Source organism: Beauveria bassiana, assembly GCF_000280675.1.
Source record: "Beauveria bassiana ARSEF 2860 unplaced genomic scaffold BBA_S00003, whole genome shotgun sequence".
Taxonomy (NCBI): Eukaryota; Fungi; Ascomycota; class Sordariomycetes; order Hypocreales; family Cordycipitaceae; genus Beauveria; species Beauveria bassiana.
This window is the reverse complement of record NW_007930838.1, coordinates 961,248-979,462: the sequence shown is the minus strand read 5'-3', so window position 1 is coordinate 979,462 and position 18,215 is coordinate 961,248. Positions and strand designations below refer to the sequence as shown.

The window sequence follows — 18,215 nt, the reverse complement described above, 5'->3', positions numbered from 1 at the left end:
CAAACAAAAAATCCTGGCCGTTATCGATAAGAGTATCGCGAGATCCACAGCGAGAGCTTGCAGGCGCGAGGCGGATGTGCGGTGTAAGTTGGTTTTGACGCTATCTTGCTTCTGTCTCACTTTTTGATGCCCATTTTTTTTCTGTCAAACACTACCGTACTTTCAATATCACATCTCTATCGCAGTGCTGCGTTACTATTCATATTGCGGCGATAACTGCTTGCTCTAGGATAAGCTAATGCAACACCACAAAGAGTAAGCGCATTCTAGTTCAGAGCAAGGGCATATCGCTCGGCGTTTATTTCTCGTCAAAGCAGAATTGCCACCGAAAATGTATGCATTTTTATGTTCTTCAGGAACAATCGCCATGCAAAACCAGCTGCACCCACTAATTACAGTATGATACGCATCGTACGTATGCGCAAGCCACAGCGAGGCGTCACCGTGATGTAATAGAGCAAAATCGGACAAGCCAACCACCTAAACTACCAAGGAAAAATCCTCCTTCTGTCAACGAATCCTCATAATTGACAGTCATAACAAGGTTGAGCCGCAAATCTCCGCCGCCAGCGCCTTGTTTTGCTGCCCTGCTTGCCTGCACATAACCATTTTGTACATTGGCACGGTTGGTCAGTGGTCAGTGGTCAGGTCAGCCAGCACATCAAGCAGCCCAGTCTGCCCCTCACTACCCGCCGCCTCAAAAGCTCCGGCCCTCAAACAACTCGTGCTGCACAACATCATGCCATTGGACGCCGCAACGAAATAAATTACCGCAGAGCCCCAGATACAGCTCTTTTTTTTTTTCAGAAACTCTCCAGACTCATTTACCTTTTTTTTTTGTGTCTCCCTCCACCTGTTTTGGCCATCATCACTCGACGCGCCGTGACCACCAAAGCTCACCCCACATTAAGCTGGCCAGCCCACCACGACGTTTCTGTCGCTTCTCCAGCTTTCCACCCCAACGTCGTCGAGCAGCCTAAGCTCTTCGCTCGATAACATCAGCGCATCGTCAGTTGTCATACCTTTCGTCCGACCTAACTCTCGAACTTCCGCAACTTTGCACCTCCGCTGCCATGTCCACCCCGGCAGAGACTCAGCAAGAGGCTGCTGCGCCCGGCCGTCTGCTGCTACTCTCGAACCGTCTGCCCATCACCATTAAGCGCTCCGAAGATGGCAGCTATACCTTTTCCATGTCCTCTGGTGGCCTTGTGACAGGCCTGAGCGGTCTGAGCAAGACCACCAGCTTCCAGTGGTATGGATGGCCCGGTCTCGAGGTCCCCGAGAACGAGGTCGATGGCATGAAGAAACGCCTCAAAGCAGAGTACGGCGCGCATCCCGTCTTTATCGACGATGAGCTCGCTGACCGCCACTACAATGGGTTTGCCAGTAAGTCTTCATGCTACATCATATCATACACTTTGTCTCGTGCTGACAGCTCTAGATTCTATCCTCTGGCCGTTGTTCCACTATCACCCCGGTGAAATCACCTTTGACGAGTCTGCCTGGGTCGCCTACCAAGAAGTCAACCGCCTCTTTGCGCAGACTGTCATCAAAGATGTTCAAGACGGTGATCTAATCTGGGTGCACGACTACCACCTGATGCTTCTGCCCCAGATGCTGCGGGAGGAAATTGGCAACTCCAAGAAGAACGTCAAGATCGGCTTCTTTTTGCACACGCCATTTCCAAGTAGCGAAATTTACCGCATTCTGCCCGTCCGAGAGCCTCTTCTCACAGGTCTTCTCGATTGCGACCTGATTGGATTCCACACATACGACTACGCGCGCCACTTCCTTAGTAGTTGCTCGCGTATACTCGGCACCCCCACCACCCCTAACGGTGTCGATTGGAACGGCCGCTTCGTGACTGTCGGGGCGTTTCCTATTGGAATAGACCCCGAAAAGTTTGTCGAGGGGCTGAAGCAACCCAAGGTGCAGGCGCGCATCGCAGCTCTGAAACGCAAGTTTGAAGGCGTGAAGCTCATTGTCGGCGTCGATCGTCTCGACTACATCAAGGGTGTGCCGCAAAAACTTCATGCCCTCGAGGTTTTCCTCACGGAGCACCCCGAGTGGATTGGCAAGATTGTCCTCGTCCAGGTTGCCGTGCCCTCACGCCAGGATGTCGAAGAGTACCAGAACCTTCGTGCCGTTGTCAACGAGCTCGTCGGCCGCATCAACGGCAAGTTTGGCACCATTGAATTCATGCCCATCCACTTTTTGCACCAGTCCGTGTCCTTTGACGAGCTGACAGCGCTCTACGCTGTGTCGGACGTGTGCCTGGTGTCTTCCACTCGTGACGGCATGAACCTCGTCTCGTACGAGTACATTGCCACGCAGCGCGAGAAGCACGGCGTCATGATCCTCAGCGAGTTTACCGGCGCCGCGCAGTCGCTCAACGGCAGTCTGATTGTTAACCCCTGGAACACGGAGGAGCTGGCCAACGCCATCCACGACGCCGTGACCATGAGCCCCGAGCAGCGCGCCGCCAACTACAGCAAGCTCGAGCGCTATGTCTTCAAGTACACGAGCGCTTGGTGGGGGGCCACCTTTGTCGCTGAGATGACGCGCCTCAGCAACGAGGAGTCGCAGGCAAAGACGATTCGCAACGTCTCGGGTGCCGTGGTCAGCTCGGGCCAAAAGGCACTGACAGAAGAGCCCGAGAACAAGGAGCCGGAGGCGAATCAAGCAGAATGATGAGACATGGCAGATGTTTCCGACGGCACTGTCTGCGTCAGATACGGACCAAGGAACAACGTATCTGACATCAATACAACAGATGAGAAAAGAAAGAATGGAGGTACGGTCATTATGGTCTGAGCTATACAGTCTAGCAGGAGTTTTGGTGTTTGTGAATTTCTAGCGATCTACAGCTCAATGCAATATACATCTCAAACAGCCACGTCCCATCCCGTCATCCCGCTTCCATTGACCCCGCAACGCTAACTCGAACAAGCACCATCTCGAACCGACCCGTTTGATGCCGCTTACACTCTACGCTTACACTGTAAATTCAGTCTATGCTTAAACGTTCACGCCCCGCGCTATTGGATGCGGCTGAAGCGGTCTGGACCGTCTCCATCAAGCCGCCCCCAACTCCCAAAAGCCCAGTGACGAAATTCTCTTTTGATAAAAAGGGACAGCATGCCGCCTCGCTCTTCTTCTGCCTCCCTTTTGGGGGCAGTCGACCGGCCATGGCTCTTTTACCGTCCTTGTTTGGCAACGGCCTGCCAAAGTACAAGTACACGCCGATCGCGCCGGGCGCGCGCACCTTTCGCCTAGCCAAGCTCCTGCCGCCCGAGCCGTCCTTGCTTCCGGGTCTTGAGCCCACGGTCCGAATCACCCTGATTGAGTGCTCCGCAGGCAACGGCGGCGGCGGCGGCGACGACGACGACGACACCGCCGCATCCGTCGAATACGATGCGCTCTCGTACGCATGGGACGTGCCGGCCAACGTGAAGCGGCCGAACCGGCGCATCATGGTCGAGGCTGGCGACAATGGCGGCGGGGGCGGGGGCGGCGGGGGCGGGCGCTCCTACCTGTTTATACACCGTCCGCTGGAGCTCGCCCTGCTGCGCTTCGCCGCCGCCAACGACGCCCAGCAGACCGGCTCGGGGCCCAAGTACGAGCTCCCCCTCTTCATCGACCAGATCTGCATCGACCAGGACAATGACGATGAAAAGGCGCAGCAGGTGGCCCTCATGCAAGCCATTTACGCACACGCCCGCCGCGCCGTCATCTGGCTAGGTCCCGGCGACGCCGCCTCGGACCGCTGGTTCGCATACGTCCGCGACCTCTGCGGCGAGGGCGTCCTCGGCCCCGTCATGGCCCTGCCGGCCGCCACTCTGCAGCGCATCTACGACGCCGTCGTCGAGAATCCGCCCGCCACCATACTCGACGACCCTGTGGAGGCGCGGCACCGCGACGACCTGGCGGCGGTGACGGGCCGCTTCGCCTCGCAATACCCCATCGCGCCGTGCCTTGCCGTGCTGCGCCGCGCGTGGTTCACGCGGCTGTGGACGATCCAGGAGGCGTGTCTCGCGCCGGCCGCGGTGATTGCCTGCGGCGACGCGCTCCTCTGCTTCGACTGCTTCCGCGCCGGCATGTTCTTTTACACGCTGCAGAACAACTACTGGCTGTATCGCGTCGTTGGGCCGCTGCCGCGCGCCGAGGTGGCCCTCCGCGCCGCCGTCTTTGAGGCCCTGGAGGGCTTCAAGCGCATCTTTCAGGAGCGCAAAGCCATCCACGAGCACCGCCGCCGCGCGCCGCTGCACGAGCTCGTCATCAAGCACAACATGGTCAATGAGATGAAGTGGAAGGTCGTCGGCGCGTCGCTCGCGCAGGACCGCATATACGGCCTGATGGGGCTCGCGGAGCCCGACGACCCCGTCGCCGCGCGGCTGGGCATCTACTACGACGGCACGAACCAGGCCGAGGCGCAGATTCGAGCGTACACGGAAGCGACGGGCCTGTTCCTGGAGCACGGCAACATGGACGTGCTGCTGCTGAACCGGGCGGCGGCTTCGAAGACGATACGGGGCCTGCCGTCGTGGGTGCCCGACTGGGCGCACGACCTGGTGCTGCCTTTGACGTGGGAGGCTCTGGAGCAGCCCGTGTTTGCCGCCGGGGGACCCCGAGCTGCTTCGTCGGCCAAGGCTGATGCGGCGGCGGGAAAGATTACCATCAAAGGTGTCCTGATTGGCCGGGTCGCCGCCACTGGCCAGGCGACGTACACACGGAGCGAAAGGGCGTGGGTCCAGGATCAGGTCAACTACGACGATGCCAAGCTCATGTTTGACGAGGTCGATGCCTTTGTCCAAGCTGCCCTCGCGCACGACGACGACGACGACGACGACGACGCCGCCGCCGGCGCTGCGCCCCCTTCACCCGAAGCCCTCGCGCACACCAGCCTTCGCGTCTACGACTCGGGCCTCAGCGCCCGCCACCTCGCCGCCCGCTACCCTTCCCCCCACGCCTCCACGCAGCGTCACATGGTCCTCCAGTCCGCCATCTCGGTCCTCGGCGGACGGCTCCTCCGCTCCGCCGCCACTGCGCGCTCCTTTTCCCTCGTCAACATCTACGCCACCGTAGGCGTCACGCCCTGGTACGTCGACTACTACAGCGCCACGGCTGTCCTGCAGCACCTCGCGCGAGGACCCATTTCCCTCGCACGCACCATTGTCCTCGCGCTCGCCGACTTGCTCGCCGACGTCGTCGGGTTGTGCGCCGCGTCGGCGCGCATGTGGCTCGCGACGAAGGGCATTAGTAGTAGTGGTGGTAGTAGTTATGCCCTGTGGCGCCCGTTTAGTAGCCAGGCGCGACGGCTGTATGAGCCGGACGCGCATTATCGCAGAATCGGGCTCGATCCGGAGGTGATGCGCAGCAAGGACATGCTGGCATTTCTGTCCAGCCTCGAGCGCCACGCTGGGCGGCGCGTGTTTCGGACGCGTGAGGGACACGTCGGCATGGGGCCGGGCGAGACGCGGCCGGAAGATGTCGTCGTGGTGCTCTACGGCATGACGGCTCCGATTGTGCTGCGGCCCGTCGAGACAAGCACCGAACCGATGTGGACGGTGGTGGGCGAGGCGTATTGCGATGGGGTTATGGATGGTGAGGCGTTGGGGATGAATGAAGGAGAGTTTGTCCTAATTTAGGGTTGGCATTTTGTGTAGCGTTTTTTACATGCATAGCGGGCGAGCATCTTCACACCTGCTTTAGAACGCTGCTTATATCGTATGAGAAGGTTTATTTGAATTCAAACGATAGCTACTGCGGCAGCGTCACAGAAAACAAAAGCGACGGCAAATATCCCAAGCAAAGATTTGTAAGTAGCTAGATGTGTGTAAATTGAAAAAATAGTGGTATCTGGGCTATATTATCCCCAATCCTTCGTCCATCCATAATCCATCACCCCTTTATCCGTCCAACGTCCTGATGTGTGCTATTCATATCCACACATCTTACATTCATCTCGAGAAAGCTATAAAAGATAAACACCAAAGTTCGAGGTGGCAACAAAGGATAAAAAAGGGGCCGTGAAATCAAGAACCAAAAGATACATAGAAAAGTGTCGTCGAAGACAAAACAGCAAAGAATCAGTATGGCGAATTCACAATGTCGTCACGGCCTAGCTTGTAGCGGCTACTCAAGGGCGTGCCAATTTTATTCGCAGACGAGCTTCTGTGGCCGCCGGAGGAAACACGGACATTACCGATGATGCTCTCGCGCGTGGGTTTGCGGAAGCTCTGCTTGGCCACCATGTTGACTTCGTTGGGCAGAGCGACAATGACATTCTTGTCGGAACCAAACTTGAAATCATCGGCCTTGACCTCGTCCTCGTAGCGCTTGATCTTGTATGGCGCCTTCATGCCGCGCAGGACACGTTTGAGGTTCCATTCGATAATGTATGGGCCCGTGGCTGTAATGATGCTCGTCTCCTCGGCACCCTCGCCCGTGTTGAACTTGGCGGGGGTGAAGGCAATGGGCTTGCCCGTCTCGTGGTAGAATTGCGCCACATGCTCGGCCGTAAGAGCCAGACGGCGGGGGCGCGGCTTTGTGTCAGCCGAGAAACCCTTTTCGAAGCCCAGCTTGCCCTCGTTCTTGCCGTCCTTTTGCATGGCATCGACGAGCAGAATGTAGTTTTGAGTGGTGCCGAGAATCCAGCGGCCATCGGCAGAGACATCCATACCGGTAATGGGGTCACCGAGCGCAGGCAACTGGGTCTTGGCGCGAATGCCGAGACGGTCAAAGAGACGAATGTCACCCTTGTTGCTGGCGACGGCAATATAACCCTTTTCGGTGGTTGCAAGAGATGAAAAGTCATTCTTGGAGGCGTACTGCTTCATGTCCGAGTCAACAAGCTTGTTGCCGGCGAGACGGGGATCGACACGGAACAGAGCATTGTTGGAGACACCGAGGAAAGTCTGCTCCGAGGTCATCTGGGCAAATTTATTCTCGGGAGCAAAGTTGATGACGGGAATATCATCGTGGACATTCCACTCGTCAACAACCTTGCCGTATTCAATATCCATGCGATAGAGCTTGTTCGGGTCGACATTGTTCTGGATAATGAGATCGCGGTCTTCGCCATGGAGCATGACCTTTTTGGGGTTCATGAGCTTGCCCTTGGGGGTGGTGACCTTGGAGATGTTGGTGGAGAACTTGAGACGGTTGTCGTTGGTGTGTGAGAAGACGCCAATCTTGGAGCCACGGACGACAAAAGAGCGGTCATGTTTGTAGCCGACGGCGAGTTGCGAGTTGATCTCGCGGTCATCCTTTTCTTGCTCCTCTTCCTCGTCTTCGTCACTATCATATGCGTCGCTTCGAATGCCCTCTTCATCGACCTCATCCTCCTCTTCCTCTTCCTCTTCCTCCTCTACAAGAGGAGCATCCTCCATAGTGAGGTCGCCCATGGAGTCGAGAACATATTCGCGTTCCTTTTCTTGAATCTTGGCCCACTTTGTCTCGTTGAGCCTTTCCCAAATGGCCTGCATAATGGCTTCCTGGAATCTTTCCAGAGTGGGCTGATCCTTGAATCGTAGCAGCCAAGAGCGAGCTGTGCCATCAGGGCTAAAGTGATTAAAGACGAATGAGAGGAACTGGAAATCAAAGACGGGGTTAAAGTCAGAGACAACTGGCGTCCCCACCCACGGCTTTTGGCCCTCTATCTGCAGCCAGTATTCCCACTGGCCAACCTCGGAAACGGTGGCAATTACCGAGTCGTCGACCATGGCAAAGTGGCCTGGCTGGGGGTCGTAGACGTGCAGCTCGGCAGAGATGCTAGCGTAAATTTCCTTGGGCTTGGGCGGGTTGCTGGCATCGTAGACGGGGCCGGCCGTCTTGCTCTCCACGGGAACAGTTGCGGGAGTGGCAGGCGTGCGCTGCTTGCTCGGAGTTGTAGGTGCCATGAACTCGGTGGAATCGATGGAGCGGGTGAGTGACGGGCTGTTGAGGGGGCTAGCGGGCGGGATGGGCAGCTCCTCGTGAAACTCAAACTGCTGGAGATCCTCGTCGGAGGCGGTGGTATTGGGCTTGCGATACTTGCGCTCGTATTGGCACTCCTGGGCGGCGCGCAGGAAGAGTTGGAGCTGGTTGGCAGGAACGGCGGCGTCGCAAACAAATTCGTAGACGTCACCGGTGTCACCACTGAGATCGCGCCAGGCAATGACGCTATCGCCGCCTTCGCGGGTCTCGACTCGAAAGTGCAGAGCCTCGTCGAGCAAAAAGGTCTTTTCGTCGCGCTCGCTGGCGAGGGCGTCAATTTCAGCGTCGTCTCCCTCTTCCTCGGCGAGAAGCTCCTCCTCGCCTTCCTCAAAGGCGCGTTGTACAACGAGCTGGTAGTGAAAATCTTGATTCGTGCGGCGGATGCGGATGGCAGCGTCCTTGAAGATGAGCTCCGAGTAGCCTTTGGGGGAGAGGGGGCGAACGAGGTACAGCTGGCCCTGGGGCAGCTCGATGAGAGATTCCTGGGCGCTGGAGCCGAAGATCAGCTTTCCAACTGGTAAAGTTAGCAAGGGATGTTTATAAGAAGGAAAACAAAAGAAGAGACTTGATGGTGCGAAGGGAAGATAGGTACGTATATGGGTGAGGGGCTAGAGGTGGCGGCGTCAGTGCAAGGAACATGCAGGCAACCCCTCCTAACATGTGAGGAGGAGCAGGAGCTACCTGCATGCACACAGTGATGGGTGGTACTGCGGTCCAACAAGCGGCCAGATGTGCCCCATGTCCCATCGAGATGAACGGGAAAGAATAGATCAAAGGCAGGCGATTCGCAGACTATCGATGGTGGACATACCATTCCGCAGGACAAACATGGTGTCCGCAAAGGTGGGTTGAAGCCTTTGTTTGTGTTTATCTGGTTGCTAGGCGCAGGGGAGGGTGAGGAGGAGGCGAGACGCTGCGCCGACACGAGTAATTCGTATAAAAAGATCGTATCGGTCGTATCGAGCAAAAAGGCGTTGAAGGTATCCTTGCCTTGCCGCGGCGATGCGAAGATGCCTGGTGCAAGTATGAAGGAGAAGCGACAGGAAAAATAAAACAAGCTTGTTGCTGTGAGGGGCGGCCCCGTCAACGGTTGAGAAGTTAGTGGTGTCAGACCTGGAGTCCAGCGGTAGGTACTTTGACCTGATAGCGGGGCAAGGGTTGATGGCCGACCAGCGCAAGATGCCCGAGGAGAGGAAGAATGTGCAGAAAAATTGGGTGACGTAATAAGTGACTTGAACAACGTCTTTATAGTGTTGACAGCGCCTTTTGTGACTTGTACAAGCAAAATTTCTGCGAATGGTGGTGGGCAGCTGAATAAACTTGTTTTACACAACTTCGCTTCAACATGACAGTCTATTTTGCCACTCAGGCTATAACGGCGTTTGTGGAGCACTCTCTATTTACTTTAAGTGTTATAACTACATGCTAAGGCTGGCTTGTGACTACATAGTTACCACACTAACTCCTCCCAGTCATCTACACAGTCCTCGCCTTATGAACCCTTGCTGCTTCAATTACTGACGAATCAAACACGTACCGTCTCTTTGTCCTGCTGCCTAGACTTGTAGCTGCCTTTTAATGACTTTGTTAGCGTGTCGGCGCGTTGCTGCTTGTTGTCATGCCTCTTTATTAGCGTACAAACTTTAAAAACTACAATCAGTGACGTAATTTCATTTGCTCCAAGTGTGAGCAATCTCTTTGTCACCACGAAAAGAACGCTAGAGTACCGTAACGCGCTAGGTGCCCACTGTTACCATTGACTCCATTGACTGTCGCTCGAGTAGCCAGTTGGCTGTTGATACACATTCGTGTACTAGTTAGGTTCCAGTAGGACAACTCGTCAACTCAGCCTATCCTCTCAAAGTATACAAGTCTTACAACGGCAAAGTCTCTAGGCACTCCATTATACAGAATAAGCCTCTCTCTCATAACATTGTTTTGCTCGGCTTCATTTCTGCCCACGAATTAGATAGACACGATAAAGTTCAGTCAAGCGCTTCAAACGCACATGTTGGTCAATGACTTATCTAGTAGTAGAACAAAAAACTACAACTTTCATGACATTATTCCCAACAATCTCCTCTACAAAGCACAACAAACCTGACCTGTTTGCGTTACATGCAACTATATACTCCCTCGAGCCTGCGCCGCTGCGGGCGAAACCTGCCAAGCCAATCTCACCGTATCATCACACCTTCACAGCGCCCGGCCATGGTCTCTGTTCATATCATCTCACCTAGATGCAGTGACATTATCAAGCACGAGTTTTGACTGAATTGAGTCGTCGCTCCCTGGGCACATGCCATCCCAACTCAAATCAGCTCGAGCGCATTAGTACGGCCCTTCTTGTTGAACAATTGAAAGCTGAGCTCATCATTCTACGTCTCATTTGCTCAGTCCCTGAAACTTTCTTTCGATACAAGCTGAAGAGAGGACTGAGATTTTGGGCTTACCGTAGCTCTGGCTCGTTTCTTTGCCGCCAACATTGCCTTTACGGCTTCGCTCGCCTTTCTAGTCGCCTCGGCGCCGACTTTGTCTTCCTTTACCTTTGGGATATCATCCATGCCTCCGACAAATCTCTTGCAGAATTCTCAAAGTTGAAAGAGTCGACAGTCTTATAATGTCAAGATAACGAAAACGAAAAGAGAAGAGAGGCCTCGCTGCAGGAACACCGAGATTTGTCAAGTACAACCGGGCTTGTGATTGAACAGGATATCAGAGAGTCAACGCAATTATAATTGTGCCAAAAGGCTTCAACAGAGGGGGTTCAACTGTATCCGACTCTCTTCTTATACTCGCTACACAGCGCAGATCCATCTTACCTCTGCGACAAGTCTTCTTCTCCCGCCATGAAACCGAGATCTTCCTTTGAGAAGAACAAGAACCAATTACAGCACCTTGCAGAGCATACCACTGGCCCGCTTAGTCCGCCACTCATCAATCCCATCATCATCGCCAGCTCACAACTACTCGAAGCGCCGCGTTGCGCATTTCTCTCCCGCAAGTTTCGCAAAATCTGCAAGCGTGCGTTGTCAAAACTTATACGCGCCAGCCAGCCAGCCAGTCAGCCAGCCAGTCAGCCATTGGGGCCAAGACGTCGTGGCTGATGGTTCGGGCGGCGTTAAAGAAAAAGCCTGACCGCCCATTTCCCATCGAGTCAACACCAATCACATCATCGCCGATCGATTCGAGGCTGAGGGCGGATCCGCAAAGCCCATTGTTGGTTTGGCAGTTAGTCCGATTCATCTCCGACTTGCAAGGGGTACGATTTGGGGAAGCACTTGGCACGCCAACGGCTGGTTGGCTGATTGGTTGAAGACTCTCATTAAATAAGTCTCCGACATGCAAAGGGGGGGGGGGGCGGGAACATCCATTTTCCCTCTCTGGTAGTTATTTACATCTTGCGCCGCTGCACGGAGTCGAGAACGCCTCTCGTAAATCCCCATAGAGTGACTGACGTGTCAACGCTATTAAACGCTGTTTTTCACGCGCGTACGTCTACGATTGGACCTCGGTGACTCAAAGACCTGAGGCGCTATTGTGTGTACGGTGCCAAGACAAAAGAGGCGCACGATAGGAAAAAGCACAAAAGGTATCGATTGAGTATAGAAGAGATTTGATGACGTATCAATAAGTAAAAGATTATATTTGGCAATCTAATGAAAACAATAAAGCAGGCCATTCTGCTGTCCGCTGAGAGGGAATATATCGCCGAGTTGGATTGGTGAAGAGTGTCAAAAGAAAAAAGGCGACAGAAGGAAAAAGTCCGCTATACTCCACGCCCATCTACCCCATCAACCCCGGTCCCCCAACTACAACTCATCCATCATCATCAAGTCATCCAAATCATCCTCCATGCTCTGAAAGAAATCCTGCCGCTGCCGCTGCCGCTGATCTACCGGCGTCGGCCCGCGGTGGTACGGCGATACGTACGCCCCGCCGCTGCCCGTGTTGCCGGCCACGTCGTCGGCCAGCAGCCTCGCCACATTTTTGCCCATTAGCGCGCTCGTCTCCATGGTCGAGATGAAACTCTCTATGCCTGACGTGTAGTAGACGCCGTTGCCCACGACCGGGTCCTGAAATGTTACCCGGGGATGTTCCACCGGGTACGGGTGAAACATTTGCTGATAATACCACGTCACCTTTTTCGGTTCCGCGCCGCCGCCGCCGCCCGTCCCCTGCTCTACTCTCTCCTCATCGCCGTGCTTGTCTTTCCAGTCGCTGTCAAGAAAACTGTCAAGCAGCGCGGGCGCCACCTCCTCGGGAGCAAAGAGCTTGTATAGGTACTCTGTTTGCCGCGTCGCCGGGTTGACCACGGTACGCAGGGTGCTCAGCGAAAAGAAGCCCACGTCGCCGACAACATTGTCCGGATCCGCCACGGCGCCCGCCTTGAGCGTCGTGTAGACGTTGCTCGGGGGCGTGTCCCCGCGCGGCAGCCCAAACATGTCGGTGCGCAGCCTGTACGGTGACGTGAACAGCGACACGTGTAGCTCCTTATAGGGGATCTCGTCGATTTTGTGCGTGATGATACCGCGGCCCGCAGAGATGTTGCTGTACTGCCAGGGCGTGGCAATAATGATGTCGTCAAAGGCTGTGCGAACGGTCTGACTGCCGCCGGCGACCGAGATGGCATACTTTTTCAGAGCGCGCGCGACGCTGTTGGGGCCCTCGGGCTTAAAGTTGATGGCTTCGACCGTGGTGTTGCGGTAGAATGTGGCGCCGCTGGCCGCAAGCATCTTGTCAAAGATTTGCCAGTTGCCTCCGCGGACGGCCACGGCGCCATCCGTCGCAAACGAGACCATGGTTTCCAGTCCGTGAATGTGCGCCAGGTTGGAGGCGTAGTTGACGCGCGTTGCCGGCTGCAGGATGTGGCGGCAAAAGTCGTCATTGATCTTGTTGTCGGCGAGGAACTGCGCGCCGGTGACGCCGGTGACGCGCTCGAGGCCGAGCTCGTAGGCGCGCTGGGTGAGGGAGCGAAAGGGGAAAAACGGCGGGTCGTAGAGCTTGAGAAAGGTGTTGACCACCGTCTTGACGAGGCTGACGGCGCGGTAGGGGCTCATGCCGTAGCGCCACCACATGCGCACAGCTTCCCACCACCAGGAGCTGCCGTCGTTGGTCGTCTCAAAGACAATGCTCTCGCCGTCCCAGATAATGGTGCGGTCGCCCCTGCGCTCGGGCACGGGGTCGACGAGCGTCAGATTGAAGAGTAAGGCGGCGTCGTGCATTATACGGTTGGCGGTGACGAAGATGGAGGCGCCAAGCTCAACGGGCAGCGCGCCTGATGTCGAGTCGTTGTAGGGATGCACGGTGAGCGTGCGGCCGCCGACGCGGGGCATCTTTTCAAAGATTGTGATGTTGATGGGGAGGTGCTCGTCGCGGGCGTATTGACCGAGATGGTAAGCGGCAGATGCGCCAGCCGCTCCGGCTCCTGTGATGAAGAGTGCATGTCAGCCACAACATCTTTTTCTGTTTTGTTGTCGTCGACATGGTGAACGATGGGGAAGGTCGTCACTGTCACATGCTAGGTGGCATGGCGATTGAGGGTGCTTAGAGATCCAACGTTGACAGACAGACATGCACATGATGGCATGATTAAACGTACCTATGATGGCCACATTTCGCACAGATTCACGGGTGCGAGTTTTGGCCGGCGGCGTCGCATCCAGCGCGCCGACGAGGCCGGCGACGACAACGAACCAGTAGGGTAATGCAGGGACCATCGTTGGACAGTGTGTATGCGGAATAACGGGCAAGAGAAAAAAAGGGAGAAAAAGAAAGAAGAGAAAACGAAGAAGAAGGACAAGTGCGACGCTTCCTTGCAGCGCCGAGTAGAGGAACTTTGTGGGCTAAAGCCGCTGCATAGCGAGAGGGGTTGAGCAGCAATAGTAAATGGAAGAATACAAAGAGAAGAATGGTGTTTTAGAAAAGACGGGGAAAACGGAAACAAGAGTGTGCGAGCGTGTCTCAATGTATCCACCCTACCTAATAATAGCCTAATAGGATTCAATAATACCTGCTCTACCTTAAAAAAAAAATTTGTTGCCTGTTTGCGTGTATTTATCCCGAGAACTCTAAATAATTCCCGGTTGCCTACTTGCCATAATTGAGACAACAAGTCTGGAAGTGGGCTTGGCTCCCGTCTTTCCTTGATTCTTGCACCAAACCTGGCCAAGCAAGACGGAAATTTTGTCGGATTCCGTCAAGACAGACTCGCCTCCCATCATGCAACGCGGCAGCACAGCCTAACTAGGCACACTAGGCCACTGACCAGTGAAATGGCGCATCCGAGCACCTTGCAGAGGCGCAAACTTTCGGGCAGCCGTCGTCCCGTCGCCTCACCAACGCGTTGACCATAACCCGTCAGCAAAAAAAGAACAATAGCTAACTTCATCACACTCAAGACTCGACGAGTCGACGACCCAACTCCCCAAAATCATCATGCCTAAATCGGGCGCATCACCAACTATGTAGCTCCCTTCCCCCCACCCCCAATCCGGTTCCGTCCGCCCGCCCGCGCACAAGCCTCAGCCCAAGCCACCCGCTGCTTTCAGTTTGCGACATCACACACCATCCATCACATTACACTACACACTTCCAAAAGAGGTATCAAGTACTCTTATCCGTACAATTTCGACTTCTATCAAGCAGTAGACTCTGATCGTCTTGCACTCCTAAGCTATCCATTCTTTGTGCCTTGCGTTTCTCCCTCATTCTTTGCGCTAATAATAACAACACACTCAACACTTGTGCTTGGCTGCCTTAACAAAGGCCGACCTTGGGGGAATCTTGAGGAAAACAAGGACCTACAATCCGGCCAAGGATAATAAAAAACACAACTTTGAATGCGCCCAGTAAACTCCTTGCTAGTTCCCAAATGCCAAAATTTCTCAAAATTTCCAGATCCAATGTATCGACAGGTTGCGGCCGGCCATGCAAGCGAATAGCAATGCCGCGCCCACCTTGTTTTGTAAATCAAAATTCGTAAACGCTTATCCAAACTCGCAAATTGCGTCATCGCTTTAATGCAAACATGTCTTTCTCTTCTCTTCTCTTACCCTCTTCTTCTCTTCTTTCACTTGCTGCTCTTTCATCTCTGCTCACTCCTCATCGTCTTCACTGCTGCTAGACGCGCTCTTGGTTCGCCCTCTTGGCGTTCCCGCAGCAGCCACTGAACTTCCAATCGACTGCCGAGCGATTCGGTCCAGCGGATTCATCTCTGGCACCTCATCACGCGGCTGGTCATACATCTTTTCCGCTCCAGATTCATCGTCGGGATCATCTCCCTCCTCATCACCGCTACTCAGATCCACTCCGTCCGGGTAGTCGTCTGACTGCTCAAGACCTCTGCGACTCGCAAGACCCTCCGAAATCAACGGCATCGATTGAGACGCCAGATCCGAGTCCGAGAAATCATCATAATCGCATGAATCGTCACTACTAAACGGTGGGAAGAAGATGACGGGTGGCGGCAGCGGCACTGGTGCCAGTCTCTTGATCCGCCCCGACGTGTATTCAATCTCTACACCAGGTGAGCTACATCGCGACGGAAGTCTCGATTGCTGAGCTGCTGGCGACGATGTCGACATTACCGCCAAACGAACGATGATGTTGTCGGTTGCTGCGGTCCAGCTGCCTTCATTGTACTTGGCAATAGCGCCTGGTGCATCCTCCTTCGGCCGCTTAGTAGTAACTACCACCATAAAGTGGTCGTCTGGTAAAACACCACCCAATCCACAAGGCTCCAAGGGGTGAACCTCGAGGTATTGAGCCTCATTGGACCAACCAAAATCCATGGACTCGGCCTCGCTGGTCTCGTCGTCAGATTTCGTGGCGAAACCGGGTGGTTCCTCCTCGTCATCTGTTTTCATGGCTATATCCGAGGAATCAAAAGGTATCGGGTGGCTGAGCGGCCGAATACCAATGTTCGACCCCGATGGGGATCTGTACAGCGGTCGGTGTGATTCCTGTAGACCTTGAGGAGCACACTGTCCGCTTGACATCATGTACGTCGTTGGTGAGGCATCCCCGGGGTCGCCAGACAAATCAGTGCAGAAAGGCGCACCGCTGTAATAAATGACAGCACCATCATGGCGGCGCTTCTTTCGATTCCATGAGCCCGAGCCACTGAGATTGTATCTCGACTCGCCGAGATTGCTATCTTCGACCGGGCCAAACGACGACAGCGTGTCGTCGAACGAGGTGATGCCGTTTGGAGAGTCCTGCCGAACAAAGAGTGGCTTATAGTGAAAATTATCCGACGTGGCAGAGACCTGAGGACCAAATTTGGAGTTGTCCTTGCTTGAACTGCCTGAGTCACTAATCTTTTGTCGTTTGCGCTTCGACTTCTGCGATTCTTTCAAGCCGCTGCTCAAAGGCTCGCTCTCCTGAGAACTTTCGGCAGAGTTATCACGCGTGAGTATGGTACCCTCTGAGCCGCCACGCCATCGAATCTTGCGACCGTCTGGCGACAGCTGAAATTTGGTGCTCAGTTCAGAGACCGCAGCCCGAACAAAATCGGGAGTGACGTTGATCATGTGCAGCTGCGCCAAATTGCAGAGCAGGTTCAGGTACACCCAGCCCTCGGCATCTGGTGACACGTCTGGAGCTTCCTGGGTGGCATCGGGGAGAAGTTCAGGAGGGACCAAACCCAAATGTCGAATGTACTCCATATTGTCAGCAGGAATTTGGGCACGGTCAGGGTCGAGGTCATTCGGTCGAGTCGGTCGCTGTTCCGGGAGCGATGACTCTTGTGGAGAGCTGTTGTGTCTGCTGCCGTTGCCCGTGGATTCTGTCTGATCTCCGTTTGAGTTCGAGATCGAACCATTATCCCGCGATCGGCTCTTTTTACTCGAACCCCCGGGAGGGAGGATTCGTGCCTCACGAGCGGGCTCTGATTTGCCAGTTGTTTGCTGCGATTGCGCAGAAGCAGATTGTGCGAGCTTCGCGGCTTCCGAGGTGAGTGTAGGGATGGAAGATTGAGCCAACGAGGCAGAAGGAGGGGTAGGTTGAGGGACAATGTGCATAGGCAACTGCCGACGAGCTTGACGGCCGTTGATCTTTCCGGTAAAAAGGTGCTCAAGCCGACGAACAACAACCTTTTTCCTATCCTTGTCCGTCATAGCCACATGTTTTGGGTACAGGCCTTCGGGGATGTCTCGAAGATAGCTCTCGACTTTTTGTTCAGATGATCTGATGCCATTGAGTTTGCTGGTGTGACGGCCAATGGATACGCCTGCAGAATTGGCGCCCGTTGACATTGAGGCATAGGCCGAGTCAATTGGGCGCATGTTGGAACCAGATGAAGAAGAGGCATGTTTGGAGCCGGAGCCGAAACGCAGCTGGCCAAATGATGACTTCTTTTGCTGTGATGAGGACTCGGTGGAAGAAGTTTCCAACGTGGCTGCGAATTCGCGAAGAGTCGTCTCGAGTTCGCGCTTCTTGCGTTTGGGCAAACCGTGGAATTTGATTTCAAAGAGCTGGTCTTTGCGCAACGTGTCCGGGCCGCGTTGCTTGTGACGTTTCAGCTCGTCCTTGAGTTTCTGAATCTCAACTGTCAAATCGTCAATGACGCTGCGATAGTCGTCGGCACTGCTGCTTTGCGTTTCTTGATGTCGTGGTTGAAGGTGGGGAGGAATGGCTCGATTCTTGTAGCCAATGGCGTCTTCGGTAGAAGATTCAGAGCTCTTTTGGAAGAATGGAGGGTCGACTAAGGGTTACCGTCAAGTTAGCAGATATTTCAAGACCAACGGGTTTCTTCTCGCGGTGGTTGTCGGGCATACCATCCATGATATTGGAGTCGAATGTTGCGGACGGGTTTTGGTTCGAGCTATCGAACCATTTCTTGGGATCGCTTTGGCCCGTTTGATGACTGTTGCCAGACGAGTTTCGCCGCGGGGTGGAAGCGACGCCGCTGGGGTTAGAACGTGCGGAGCCAGGACTAGCGCGGAGCGAGGCATCGCGGGCGAATCCGTGATTTTGTAGCGTAAGAGAATTGGCGGCCAAAACCCTGCGAGGGTTCGAAAATGGTGGAACGGCGCTGCCAGTGTTTATCTGCGTCTTGGGCATCGTTGGAGATGGCATCCGAAAATGATTTAACAAAGAGAAGAAATTCAAGAGAGTGTGAGCATGAGCATGGTTCGATTTTGCGACGGGTTTCGATGGAGACGCTGTACGGAGCGCGAACCACAGAAAGCAAGCAAGGGTCCAAGGAAAGAAAAAAAGTGACGTCGCCGGTCGTC

The 18,215-nt window shown here is 54.7% G+C and overlaps 5 protein-coding genes across 5 annotated transcripts; 2 read left to right on the top strand and 3 right to left on the bottom strand.

Annotated features, from left to right (window-relative positions):
* Positions 1 to 1,073: 1,073 nt before the first annotated feature.
* Positions 1,074 to 2,691, top strand: BBA_01532 (trehalose-6-phosphate synthase; the record flags this gene model as incomplete). The annotated part of the gene is made up of 2 exons (XM_008596629.1): positions 1,074 to 1,386; positions 1,442 to 2,691. 2 exons carry the CDS (start codon positions 1,074 to 1,076, stop codon positions 2,689 to 2,691), a joined length of 1,563 nt encoding a protein of 520 aa, XP_008594851.1.
* A 497-nt stretch (positions 2,692 to 3,188) lies between these two features.
* Positions 3,189 to 5,648, top strand: BBA_01531 (heterokaryon incompatibility protein; the record flags this gene model as incomplete). Its single annotated transcript, XM_008596628.1, has 1 exon — positions 3,189 to 5,648. One exon carries the CDS (start codon positions 3,189 to 3,191, stop codon positions 5,646 to 5,648), a length of 2,460 nt encoding a protein of 819 aa, XP_008594850.1.
* A 441-nt stretch (positions 5,649 to 6,089) lies between these two features.
* Positions 6,090 to 8,807, bottom strand: BBA_01530 (VID27 cytoplasmic protein; the record flags this gene model as incomplete). The annotated part of the gene is made up of 2 exons (XM_008596627.1): positions 6,090 to 8,491; positions 8,789 to 8,807. The coding sequence occupies 2 exons, from the start codon at positions 8,805 to 8,807 to the stop codon at positions 6,090 to 6,092; spliced, it is 2,421 nt and encodes an 806-aa protein (XP_008594849.1).
* Positions 8,808 to 11,789: 2,982 nt separating this feature from the next.
* Positions 11,790 to 13,697, bottom strand: BBA_01529 (prenylcysteine oxidase; the record flags this gene model as incomplete). Its single annotated transcript, XM_008596626.1, has 2 exons — positions 11,790 to 13,405; positions 13,580 to 13,697. The coding sequence occupies 2 exons, from the start codon at positions 13,695 to 13,697 to the stop codon at positions 11,790 to 11,792; spliced, it is 1,734 nt and encodes a 577-aa protein (XP_008594848.1).
* Positions 13,698 to 15,074: 1,377 nt separating this feature from the next.
* Positions 15,075 to 18,042, bottom strand: BBA_01528 (frequency clock protein; the record flags this gene model as incomplete). Its single annotated transcript, XM_008596625.1, has 2 exons — positions 15,075 to 17,683; positions 17,757 to 18,042. The coding sequence occupies 2 exons, from the start codon at positions 18,040 to 18,042 to the stop codon at positions 15,075 to 15,077; spliced, it is 2,895 nt and encodes a 964-aa protein (XP_008594847.1).
* Between the last annotated feature and the right edge of the window lie 173 nt (positions 18,043 to 18,215).